Source organism: Cnephaeus nilssonii (assembly GCF_951640355.1).
Source record: "Cnephaeus nilssonii genome assembly, chromosome: 7".
NCBI classification, from domain to species: domain Eukaryota; kingdom Metazoa; phylum Chordata; class Mammalia; order Chiroptera; family Vespertilionidae; genus Cnephaeus; species Cnephaeus nilssonii.
In genome coordinates this window covers 20,324,105-20,338,128 of record NC_137078.1, presented here as the reverse complement: position 1 = coordinate 20,338,128, position 14,024 = coordinate 20,324,105, and the positions used below count along the sequence as shown (strand labels likewise).

The window sequence follows — 14,024 nt, the reverse complement described above, 5'->3', positions numbered from 1 at the left end:
GGACACCTCCTCCGTCACCCCCATAAATCTAAAGGCCGAGTTTTATATAACAATGGAAGTTATTCATTTTTTAAGGCTTGGAAATTGAAGCTTTGGAATTTAAGAAGATAAGAAAGTTGGAAAATTAACAGTCTCCACCCCACCGCCCCATTTTTTCATTGACTTTGATACAGAGCACAGACACTTCGAAAAGACAGCCAAGGGCTGTGTGAGAATGGGGATGAACCTAAACCTCTGAGCAATGGAGAGATCCAACTCTCAGTTAACTAGCTTGGGAGTTTGTCACTACTCCCCCCTCCCCTTCCTACTTCCCCTTGCCATGTCTATGTAGGGGGTGGGCAAGGAAAGCGTAAGACTCAAGATACTCCATGTGGCTGCTCTCAGCACTCTTGGTGATCTTAAAGAAGAGAGGTCATTGGTTAAAATGAAATGACTTAATGGTCTGCAAATCCTGTTTATCTTTATCCTCTCTGCCTGCCACAGTGACAAATAATTGATCCCTAACTCTCCAGACTCCCCAGAGAATTGATATTACAATTGTACGATATGGAATTTTTTCATTTTACATTTTTATAATGTCTTTAAAACTGGTATTTATTTTTATTTTGCTATGTTTTCTTAAAAAGCTCGATTGAAAACAAACCTAATGCTATTTTTATGTTTTATTTTCCAGTTTGTATTTTTGTCATTCTGGCTACTCTTTCTCTATGACCGAGAACTCGTTTACCCTAAGGCCCTAGATGGTATCTTTCCAGTGTGGCTCAATCATGCAATGGTAAGTGAGGGGGGAATTTAGTGAATATAGAAAGGCAATAGCCTCTGGATTGAACTCCAAAGTTCCTTGTTTGTTTCAGATCTTTTCCTCAATCTCCAACATCCTGTTCTCTCCTCCCTCTCTGTCCTGTCACTATTTAAAGTGCTCATTGAAGATATAAACGAACAAAAACTGGTACTGTGATTTCAGTCACTGAGAGCAGAGGGGTGTCCAGGAATGACTCTGCCAAGTTACATATGAAGTCATTGAAAAGACATGCAACCATAAGGGCAGGCAACTTCTGGGTGACTGCCATCCTGAAAGAGAAGTGACTTCAACAAGTAACATGTAATGAAAATTCTGGTCCAGGAATGGAAGTAAGCAAGCTTAAGAAAATCCACCCCGACATCCAAAGACTATCTCAGAGCTCAGCAGCAGCTTCTTAGCTAACACCTGATCAGGACTATTTATCGCAAGTAAAATGATCATTTACATGTTTCTATGAATACATTCCTGTTTGTTTTTTTACTCATGCACTTATTTTTCAAGGGCTAAATAGTAAACCGGACTTACTCTGAGATATTCAGGTTAGTAGTGTCTAAATACCAGTAACAGTGACCTGGATAAGCAGAGTGGGAGCGAGGCTGTCCAGGTCTTGGATGAAGGATGGGCCTGAGTCACTGGCAATACATGCATGAAGAAATCGTTCAACGTCTAGCTTAGCTGTTTCACACAAATGCATTTCACGTTAGTTAGGAGCTCAGAATGAGGTTTCAGAGTCTGTGAAGCAAATGACTTTTAAAAACCAGCAAAAATCACAAGGGACTAGCATTATTAACATGCCCCAAGATCACAGATTTTCTTTTACCTACAATCTTTCCATTGTCCTAACACTCACATGGTTTCCAATCCAGAAAAGCAGCTTAGTCCACTGACTTGCCCTTCCACATACCTCATTCCTCAGAAAAATGTAGTTTCAGTTTTAAACATGTGTTCAATGAGGTACTGATTACTGACTAAGATATTCAAGTTCTAAACTAATTTAGAGTTTAGGACCAAAAACTATATATTAAATAAATCTCACTTCTCAGGGACCCTCTCCTACCACCTTCTTTTGTCTGACCACCTCCTTTGGGGAACGTCTGACCACCTTTCTAATTCCCATTAATGTTAATCTGAGACACCTCTGTAGGGAATATTCCTGCTTTTTCATGGTACTTTACGAAGCATGTTCCTCAAATATGAGTTCATTTAATTCACACAACCTTCTTTTGATAACAACTCTAATGCTGATTTTTACAAATTAGGAAAAAAAGCTCAGAGAAGTTAAGTGATTTGCCTGGGGCCACAGAGCTGGTAAGTGGCTACACTAGGATTTAAATCCAAGGCTAATTCTGGTCCCCCTTATCTTTTGCTGCAAGTGAGTGCAGAACTGAGGTTTGATCAGGTTTCATAATTTACCAGGCAAGCAAAAGATTGCTTGATTAACACAGCAAAGTGAGAATTCTCACTTAAAAAATCCAGAATCCCCATCTGTATGCTAATAAGCCCAAATTTGATTTACAAAAATGAAGTGATTTGGGACAACTGACTGAGGTAGATGTTACTAAACTAAAAAAAAGGCAGACTTTTATTTGGGGCCAACCACATATATCACACCTTTTCCAGGCTTGGTGAGCTCATGTAGTGTTTTCCTGCAACTGTTCCAAGCTTCCCAGCTCTTTAGGTTCCATTTTCCAGTGGAAATAAGGTTGGATTTATTTCAAATACTTGCTTTGGTGACACCCAGCTTCTGTGACCTTGCTAAACCACCATGTGGATTTTTAGATGGCTGTACAATGTGCATCACAACCAAGAGCAAAGAGGACACTGTACAGCAGAATTCCAAAAATGTTTTTATGTCTTCACAACCTGGAATTTCTATTTGTTCCTAGTCATTTGGTCAATGAAGTAAACTGAATGTCTTAGAGAGAGGGGGCTAGGGACAAAGGAGGTGGGGCAATGGTGATAAGAGAAAAGAAGAGGTGGCTACCTGTCTTCAATCAGACACAGACTCTGTGATTCCGTTAATTTAAATGGAGAAACTCCCAACAGAGCATTTCTAGGGGAAAAGGTTGGCGTCCGCAGAAACAGCTTTGGGTATCCCTAATGTGGTCATCTCCAAACTTCCATGTTTCCAAATCCAGTGTCTTCGTGACTGCACCTCATCCCTCTCTCCAGATTGTGTCTCCTATTCTGGACATTTTCTGTCATCATTAAGTCCTCCTGGCATATTGTGTCAAGGGATGGTTTCTGCTAACTTCTTAAATACTAGTATAAACAAATATGGAAATGGCTGTTACCCAGTCACTTTGTTAACACTATCTACATTTTAACAGTGTCTTTCCATGACAACCCAAAGAAATGAATACCCAGAAGCCACCACTGTGGCAGCCAGAATGATGATGGGCAGTCAGGCCAGACATTTGGTACTAGTTGCCTACACAGTATGTGGGAAATTGCTTCCTGTACTGCTCCTTTCTCTTTCTCCTCCACAATATAAGAATTACTGGCATACATAGCCAGTGTCAAACTTTCCTGAAAGGTTCCTTCATTTCACAGTAGTTACATTTTTGATTTTGTCCTTAGCTTTGAAATATTTTCCCTATTGCCATTTGTGATGATGCCCTGAGTTTTATGAGTAATATTTGTCAAATTAATAAATACCACTCTCCCCTTTGGCACAGTGAAGTTCTAAAACTTTCATGATTTATCAAGTCTTTGGAATCCTCCCAGTGCAAGCTTTCCAGCTCACTGGAGACTTGTCATTGCAGTAGGACCATTCAAAGCTGACCATCATCTCTAAGGAACATTTTTCTACCTTGGTCTTATATTCAAACCAAATAGTAACATAAGTGAAATATTTGCATCAATCATGGACAGGCTGCCATTCACTGGTGCCCTAAGAACTCCCCTTTGAACCAGCTGCCTTGTTTAAAGTACATCAACCTGATTATTTTACTGCTAACAGTTCTCCAGTCTTCATGAAAGAAGGGAAAGTATCCCTCCAGGTTTGCCAGGAAAACATTAGCTCCTCAGGACTTATCAAATGACTACTAGAGCTAGGAGGAGAGCAGGCAGATTTAGCAGGAAGAGGACTCAGTAACTGAGGAAACCATCAGATGCCAACCCGAAGGGAGCTGGGACACATATTTCTCAGGAAATTAATCTAAATTGCTTAAGTTTCCCCCAAAGAGGGGTGGGATAGATCAGGGAACCCATTCAGAGCCTCCTCTATGTTTGAAAAATAGTACACAGTTGTTGAGAACGTGATGTAAGTGTTGCTGTGGAAGTGGGGTCTATGCAGTGTCACAAGAAAAGGCATGTTTGGAGACCCATGAGGGAGGATGAGGTCTGGTGGTAAGATTTATTTGGGTGAAAATAGAAGGCTGCCTCCTGGTTCCCAATGTCCCATCTCCATCTGTCCTGCCATGGACTATCAGTGTCAGAAATACGGCTATTGTCCAGCGTTCCTGTGCCATATTAAAGCTCCTCCAGTCCAGCCTTTCTCACCATCCAGCTAGCTTAGCTGGAGTTCCCATCTATGATCCACTGCTGTGCTGTACACGGGCTCCTACCTGGCTGCACAGCTGCTAAGGCCACGTGGCTATGGAGAGAGAACACGCTAGCTCAAGGGGTGAGCATGGGTTAGTGGGTGAGAGAGAGCTCTTCTTTGTTCCCTGGAATTATATCATCTCAGGCTTGAGAAGGATCAAGCACTTTTTCAAAATAGCCAATCAACTTCCCAAGCTTTTGATGACTTCTAATGAATGGGTCCACCTCCCAACCAATCTCTTCTTTCCCCAGGCTAGATTGACAGGACTCTATGGTCAAGCACCACCCCCTGTGCCATTTTGACTTCTATTGTGTATGTGCTTACCTCCCCCTGCACCCCCTCCCTAATCCAGTACCAGAGGAGGGAAGGGAGGGGTGTTAAACCTTGTGGGGCAATACTGTGATCCCCTGGAGTGTGTGAAGCTGTAGTTTCCTGGTGTAACAATAATGTTTGATTTCCTTTGCTTCCTTTCTTATTAATATCTAGCTACGTACACTAACACAATACTTTGTAAACTATCAAGGACTGAATAAGTATGTTATTATCATGTAAAACCCTTAAACCATGATCAGAGTTTTAGAACTAAAAGACTTCATTCACAAACAATCTGCTCTTACGAGTCAGGCCTTCCTATGGCTGTGTAAAGCATCCCAAATACAGCTACTTTGTTACTTAATGTGTTGTCATTTATCACTTGAAAAAAATATTATGTGGGTCGTGACTGAAGGAACTGAAAGACCTCTGAGCCCTCTCCAGGACTCAAAATGTCAAGGGAGTGAAACTCTAACTTTCCAGTTTATTCCTCCCTCATAGCATGCAACATGTTATCTATCATTAAATTCAGACATAATTTCAGATTTCTCTCTCGCACCTTCTTGTGAAATTGTTGGGCTGCTATGTTGAGATAGGTGAGTCCTGGTGAGTAAAGAAGGTTGACTGCAGGCATTTCAGCACCAAATGGCCACCCTTTGTCCACCAACATTATAGAGCCCTCCTGCCTGCCTTCCTTATTCACCCAGCCCTTCCTCTGGGCATAGGAGACCCACAATCGATACATGTCTGGATGGCTAAGCTGTTTTCAACCTTCAGAGAATAGACCCCTTTGTGAACCAAAGGAAATCTATGGACCTTTTCCCAAAGAAAACACAAATACCCATAAAATTTTGTGTAGTATTTTAGAAGTTTTATGGACCTACAAAATTCCATTTATGGGCCTCAGGTTAAGATCTCCTAACATAACCAAGCATATACTGGAAAAGAAGGACCCCAGATGATTTCTAATGCTGAGTTCATATCAAAAAGACAAAATTAAGAATACTCATTTTTCAAAGTCATTATTATATGCTTAGTGCTGTTTTCATTTCTATGGGGTAATAAGAGAAATATGAGATATGGCTTCTAACCTCAAAAAGCTTAAATTATAGACATTATATATCTAATAATATATATGTATATTTATATTTCCCCCACAAACACTCAGTTTTGTAACTTGCTAAAAGCAGAGGCTGTGTTCTGAAGAATATTCAGGAGAACATTTGTACGGTTAAAAACAACACCCTCTACTAGTCCCCTGTAAGTGCATGTCTGAAAAGAAAGAGGGACCTGGTCAAGGTTCTCATGGGGGACTCATCTCCCATCCACTTCTGTTTCCACATGATATAAGACATGAGCCAGAGTAAGTTCTGCTGATACAGTGCCCAGCCCATGTCACTCACAGGATGGTAAGTGAGATCCTTTGGAGGACACGTGAAGCTTTGTCCAAACTTAATGAAACCATGCAGCTCTTTTTTTTTTTTAATATATTTTATTGATTTTTTACAGAGAGAGAGGGATAGAGAATTAGAAACATCGATGAGAGAGAAACATTGATCAGCTGCCTCTTGCACACCCCCTACTGGGGAGGTGCCCGCAACCAAGGTACATGCCCTTGACTGGAATCGAACCTGGGACTCTTGAGTCCGCAGGCCAATGCTCTATCCACTGAGCCAAACCGGTTTCGGCAAAACCATGCAGCTCTTATACAGTGAGTTGGCCCAAAGTAAAGCCCTGCATAAATATCTTTGTAAGCAACACTTTTATTGACACCAATTTTAATAAAGTTTTCCCTCACCATAGGGAGTCTGCTTATTTTATACATACATACATACACACACACATATATAATCTTACTTAGAGAGTGCTTACTATGAGCCAAGCTGTTTTCTAGGAACTGGGCAATCAAGGCGGTCAGGGAATCCCTCTATGATGAACTGATATTTAAACAGAAATCTGGGTAATGTGAGGGAGGCACCACGGGAAGTTCTGGCAGAAAGGCTCAGGCAGACAGAACAGGAAGGACGAAGACCCTGAGAGGAACCACCAGCATCTTTAGGAAACAGCAAAAACGGACAGTGTGGCTGGTTCAGGCTGAATAAAGAGGCGAGTGATGGAACTGCAGCCAGGGTTGCGATTATGCCTCACATGACTTACAATGGAGTTATGATTTTATTCTGAGTATGATGGGGAGGGGATCTTTTCAGGGAGGCCTTTCCTGCTGAGGAAGCACTTTCAATGTTTAAACTATATAAACTATATAAAGACTGGAGAGCAGGCCTTACCTGTTTCTTCCCAATACAATACATATATATAAAATAGTGCTTAGGGTTATGTAAATCCCTCTTTCTTCCCCAGCACTTACCTCTGTATCTATCTCTGTATCTATCTCTCTGTTTGTCTATCTATTATCTGTCTATCTATCTCTATCTATCTATCTATCTATCTATCTATCTATCTATCTATCTATCTATCATCTATTTGCATTTTACTTATTCATCTTGCTCGCATTTCAAGAGCATCACATTCACTGTCGTGTAGAAGACGAACACTAAGGATGGACACAATGGAGGTGTGATGGAGAAGGGAGGAGTGAAGACCAGTTAGGAGGTGTTTACAAAGTACAGTAGGAAATGATGGCTTGGGTTAGGGGCATGGATGGTAGTAGAGTTGATGAGATAAGCTTTTTAGCTTGAGACACAGGGAAGCGGTATGGACAGAGATGCTAGGAGAGGTAAAAGGATTGTAGTGGATGAAATTATTCCTGAGATTCCTGTTAGACAACAAAATCTAGATGCAGAATATGTAGTTGGACGTATAAGCCTAGGGGAGAGTTCTGGGCAGGTGACATAGATTTGGTTGTCTTCATCATAAAGATTGATTTTAAAGTAAAATAATATCTCCTAGGGAGTCAGAGTGGTTAGAAACTATATCCCAGGACTAAGCCTTAGACTTTCAGTGCTTGGGAGGAAAAGCGGGAAAATTCAACAAAGGCAGTTGAGAAAAAGGTGCCAATGACTTAGGAGGAAACCCAGTGTAGTGTAGTCTCTCCTGGAAGTCAAGTATAAAAATGTTTCAAGAAAGAGGAAGTATTTTATGTCAAAAGCTGCTGAGAGGTCAAATAAGATGACACTGTAAGATGACTTAAGTTAAAATTTTCCATTGGATTTGGCAATATTGAACTCTCTGGTATGAGAGCAGTTTGTGGAGTGGTGGGGAGAGATAGAGCCTTAATGCTGTATGTATTAGTCTTCTTTGCTGTGGTAAGAAATGAACATAACCTTATGGCTTAAAATGAGACAATTTATTAACTTACTAGAGGCCCAGTGCATGATTTAATCATGCACGTGTAGGCTGTCTGTCCGCTGGTCAGGACCCGGTGTGGCTGGCAGCTCAGAAGTCCCTGGGCCTCTAGGGCGAGGCGGGGCGGGGGCGTGGTCCTCCTGGGGAGGCGGGGCGGGGGCGTGGTCCTCCTTCGGCAGGAGCCCAGGCAGGGGTCTTGCCTTCGCCTCCCGTCCAGGAAGGCTGGGGCCCCGCCGCCTCCTCTGCCTTCGTGGAAACCCGAGTCCTCTGCGGACAACTGGACACCGCCACGTGCTCCTGCGGCCCAACTGCCGCCAGACTCCTCCCCCGGGAGCCATGCCGCCCGCCCACCCGCGCTGCCTCCAAACCTCCAAACGTCCGGCTCACTGCCCCAGAGGCCCGTCTGTGCCCCAGCACAGCCATGGCGCACCCGCTGGCAACGCGAGCTCAGCGTCCTGCCGGCCCAATCACCACCCCAGCCACCCCGTCTCCCACCCCCTGTGTCTCCCGCTGGCCTAATCGTGGGCGTAGCGGAGTGATGGTAATTTACACATTACCTTTTTATTATGTAGGATAGTTCTAGAGGTCAGAAGTTCAAAATGTGTCTTATGAGATAAAAGCAAGGTATCAACAGAACTGCATTCCTTCTGGAGACTCTAGAGGGGAATTTGTTTCTTTGTCTTTTCCACCTTCAGTCTGCCTACATTCCTTGATTCATGGCCTCTTCCTCCTTCAAATTTGTTGTACCATTAAATTCTAAAATATTCTCTGGCAATTCTCTACTCTATACCAGGTCCACATTAGAAAGAGAAAACAAGATGGCCACAATGACCAGAAAATGGTAATGGTAAAAAACTTGTCATGTGGCTCTGGCGAGGGTGGAGATTCACTAGTTAAGAAAATGAATGGATGCTTCAATATTGTACCACTGGAAAGACCCTTTTTCAGAGCATTGTTCTGAAGCTCCTGAGCAAGAATGAAAATGGAATCATTTGCAGCACACAGATATTTACTTGGATATTTTTTCAGGTTAATCACTACAGTGTTATTTATGGATTGTCCTCTTGGTTAAAACACTTTCTAGCTGTCCCTTTATTCATTCCATTCACTTCTTACTCTAAGATGGGCTGGACTCCCCAAAGGCATTCACCTAGGAAATAAGGAGAAGCTAAATGAATGCTTAAAGCTCAGCAATGAAACTAGAAGCTGACCTGGAATTAAGAAGCAGAATTAGCTGAGTAAGGACAATAAAGGCATCTTACCCCTCAGGAAGTCTTAAGGCAAATAGAGGAGATTCTGATAATGAGCTGCCAAAGGATTACCAACCCTTTTAAGATTTTATATAACTAGAACCAAGCATGCACGGTGCCTGCTTTCTTCAGCTCTTGAGAACAGGAATCAAAATGGTGAAAGTATATCTTCTATTTTTTTTAAAATTCCAATTCAGAGAACTTTCAATGTGTGCTGAAAAGTAGCTTGCTTTTACTAGTATAATTCCATTATCCCAATATCCATTGAGTCTCTATCCATAGCCTCCTTTTTAAATAGGAGAATAACAGTAAAAAATACATCCCAGCTTCAAAAACAAGGTCAAAAATTGTAATGATCAAAAAAATATATCCTGTCTTCTAAGAAGTTACTAGGAATTGAATAGTTGAAATCATTCGGTGCCCCAGAGGGTTTGCTAGTGGGTCTCCTCCCCTCCTGTGTGATGTAATTAATCCTCACTTCCATGGCAACCATGTGTAATACTACCAACGGCAAGAATGACATTATGCTGGAGAATAACCAGGATGGAGAAACTCATTACTGAAGATCCAAAACCCCTCTGAAATTCCAAGAGAAAAAAAAAAGAAATCAAATCTAAGTGCATAGAAAAGAGCTAAAATCCTGTGATCTCAGAACAGAAATGAAAATGTCCAAGAGCTGCCCAGTGGGTGGGTGGGTGGGAGAGCCTTTCTGTGAGATTCAAATGGACATCATCCTCTTCCTGATTAGAGGGCAGCACAGAAGCGGCCCCATTGTGCCTCTCATTGCTACACAACCCAGACACTGACTGACAGCTGTGAAATCCCGTCCTTCCCTTGAACAAGGAGCTGCTGACAGGCTTTTGACCAGCCCCCACATCTCTTGCCTGGTCTCTTTATCTTCTCTGCCTACAGAGCAGTCTTGTGGTTAAATGGGAATTTGAGTTTGTCCAAATCCTCCTACTCCCTCTCACCTCTAGATCTTTGTGTTACCAGTCAGTAGAATATTTCTGCAGGGCCTTATCTGGTCGTCTTGATGGTGATTCCACTTGCCCAAAAGCTACACACATGGATTCCTAGCTTTCGGATACTTTATGTCTAGTATTTTTAATCCTTATCCCTGCCTTTATTCCTCTCTCCCAATCCAATGGGCATGTTCATTTACACAGAGGTACTTGCTTTGCCAACTTCCTCCTAAATTTCACCAACTTTTCCAATCTATCACCATCCTTACTTACTAACTAGCTTCATCCTGTTTCGATCTCCTTCACATATTTGCTAGATTCATCCATTTTCTCTAAAATTTTACACTACAGCAAAGCTAAAGCAAAGCGAGGAAGAAGTGTGAATAAAGGTTTGTTCAAAGTGGGGATCCTGTTTTTATGCTCAGTGCTTCTACACTGAGTGCCAAGTATATATCCACAGTGGACTGACAACTGAAAGTGCTCCATATGCTACTAAAGAGCATCTCCATTAACACAAAAATCTATAAGCATGTTGCTTCACACTCCATCCATCCACTCAAAGAATGAGTCATTTAATTATGAGCGTTTAAAACAGAATGAAAACCTGATGGTAGATAACAGGCCTCCACCAGGGGCAAGATGTCCTGGCCATTGCTTAAAAATGCTGTTTTTGCTGTTACCTTAAGAACATACAGCCGTAACAGACAATAATATGCTAATATTTCCTTTTTTCATCCATTTCAGGCTTGACAATAAATATTCTTTTGTAGCAATGATTGGCAGAGATATTAAAATACTTAACCTATCAAATAGTATTTAATAAAAGTCTTTTGTCTCTAATCAGCTCAGGGAGTGTAGTTTAAGGCTTATATGTAGGAACATTTTAATTAATATGCATACTTTTACTGACATATTTTAAAATACTTTGCTAACCTAATAATGTCAGAGTTAGTAGCATGGAAATATCATGATGATCACAGGAATTGTAAGCCTGGCAAAAAATAAAAAATGTGCTTAAGAAGTACTTGCTGAGTAATATTTGACAGTTGGAATATTGAGTGCATGTCCAATGGAAATGACACTTCATCGTGATGGCTTTTTTTGAGGTGGTAACTCTTAGAGCATGGTACAGATAGCTCAAGACATCCCCAGATACAGGTCGCCAGGAAATGAACCATCTTGGAATCATATTCTACCTTCACAAATGTCCTTTCACTATCTGCTAAGTTTCTCTTGGGACTAAAAAGTTGAAAGGGATAGATTATCAGGAAGAAAGATGCTGGAACTTGATGTCTAAAAGTCAGATTGTGGTGAATGGAAGCAAAATGTCTTAGTTCTTTGTCTAAGTTGCAGAAATTATAATCTTGGATATTTTCTACAAGTTAACATTTTATTTCATGAAAATAATTTACTTCAGTACTAGGAAATCCTCGATTCTGGCCCCATTTCTGCCATTATCTCCTATGTGGTTTTGGAAAAGTTAATAGACCTCTCTGGATTTTGGTCTTTTAAAATGGGTGTGTTAGCCTGGCAGGTGGGCTCAGTGGTTGAGCATCAACCTATGAACCAGTAAGTCTCAGTTTCATTCCTGGTCAGAGCACATGCTCAGGTTGTGGGCTCAACCCCCAGTAGGGGGCATGCAGGAGGTAGCTGAGCAATGATTCTCTCTCATCATTGATATTTCTACCTCCTTCTTTCTCTCCCTTCCTCTCTGAAATAAATAAAAACAAAATGGGTGTGTTAGTTCTTAATTTTCAGCCATGTTATTAGGAGAAAATAAAATATGTACAACATGAAGTTGTATCAGTAATACTTAAGGATCTATGCCAAATTGTTGTCAACTTGAAATCACTATCTCCCCTTCTCCATTCTGCTCTGTGTAGCAAGTGATAAGCCTGGAACCACACACAGCTCCTAGAAGCCCTTTCTGCATGTGATTCCAGGTGAGAGTTATCCAGTGAGAGGCATTCTCATAAGCTGTTAAAGGAAGAGAAGAATCCATTTGTCTCTAGGGAGATGTATAGCTGTGTAGGAAGATTACAGACACAAGGTTAGCAGCGGCTGCTGGACAAACACCTAGGAACCACACACTTTATACTACAAGTTGCTGAGATCCCAATGTTGGCAGCTCCCAGAGACTTGAGATTTGCTCCAGCTTCTGGGCCAGCTCCCTGGAATCCCCCTTTTCCAGCAGAACTTTTCTGACTTTTACTGTCCTACCCTTTCCAACAGCTAGCTGCCTACTCTCTAAAACCTTCCTCCTTGGAATGCCTTGATGGACTTCTGTGTTCCTGAGGCAATTATGACTGATACATGACCATAAAATTCCTGGTTCCTTCCAAATCATGCCCACAAACCCTGACAAAAGAATCAAAATTCTGAGTGACTTCTGTTTCAGGCTGCAGCGTGGAACAGTAGCCTTAAATAAACAAACATTACAAGGCATCTACAATGTTTTAAATGTTTGACTTACTGACAAGAAAGTAATGGAAATTCCCCAAAACTAAAAGAAAACAGAACAGTGTCCAACAAAGATAATGAGGTATAGGCAATATTTAAAGAGAGAATCACTGATTATTTCCTGGAATTTATGAGAAATTAATCCTCAAATTTAAGAAGTGCCCGAAAAATGTCACACAGGACAAAGGGCAGACATCTAGCCACTTGTATGACACCACAGACATTTATACAAAAAGAAGATCCAAGACGCAACCAGATTAATAAGATGGTTCCCCCAAAAGAAATTACTGTTAGACTGATAGCTGATATTTCAATAGCAACAAAGAAGCCAGGAGATGATAGAATAATAGCTTCCAAGTATTGAACAAAAAAACCTGCCAACCTATTTACTCATTGAAAGTATATAAAGACATTTTCTGACACAGAAAAACAGACTTGATCACTCACCAACCCTCCTGGTAAAGGGGAATGCTGGAGGGCATACTTCAAAAAGATCTCAGAAGGGAGAGCTGAGATATCAAAACCAGTAGCAAGCAATTTGTTCAACATATGGTGATTAGAAAAAGAATGAATTAAAATACTGGATGAAAATAGAATGTAAGTTGGGAGAGGCGTTCTAAAGTTTCCTTGGATTGCTGGTGGACAGAGGCTAGAGACAATGACATATTAGCCACTACCAAGTTAAATAAGCATGTTATAATGTCTAAAATAACCACATAGAACTGGAGTGTATGACTTCTGCATTAGTAGGAAGAGGAAAAACTGATGAGAATTTGAGTCCATGGTCAGAGACCGTCTAAGATGTAGAGAAAAGCATGGGAACAGGCCCTGGTGTGGGTTGGATGCAAATCCATGAATATAGGAAGGCCTTTTGTGCAGGATTAAGTTTCCTCCCTCTAGAAATATTTATACTATTTTCAAAGGCACAAAGCTCTTAAGTTATGCAATAATCCCTAATTGGGCTATTCCAGTGAATTGTGTAGTCCAAGCCTGTCAAACTCAATGGCTAACACAAACTTAAAGGGCCCAAAAAAACAAGGTTTAAGTTTATGTGGGCTGCAAAAAACAAAAGCTTCAATTTTCATAAAAACGTAGGTTTATTTCGATAGAGGCATGCTGAATACAAAAGGCTGAAATAAATGAGTAATCGTTAACATAAAATAATAGAACATTTTAATAAAAATTAATATTTTTTCTTGAACATTAACTCACCAGACACTGAATAACTACACAAATTAATAAGCGTAACGCAAATAAACCTATTTTTCTTATTCTCTGAAAGCGAAATATTTCCTGTTGCTCACACCAAACAAGTCAGTCCAAGACTAATGACGTGGCAATCAGCTGCTAAAATATTCGCTGCTAGTATTAGTGGGGAGAAATGGTAT

At 41.0% G+C, this 14,024-nt stretch overlaps 1 protein-coding gene across 1 annotated transcript in view; it reads left to right on the top strand.

The window, feature by feature from the left end:
* Nucleotides 1–14,024, top strand: part of ADTRP (androgen dependent TFPI regulating protein) — a 70,468-nt gene that overhangs the window by 20,409 nt on the left and 36,035 nt on the right. Inside the window, exon 4 of the mRNA XM_079776488.1 lies at nt 674–775. Coding sequence (XP_079632614.1) covers nt 674–775 — 102 coding nt within the window. The remainder of the gene's footprint in view (nt 1–673; nt 776–14,024) is intronic.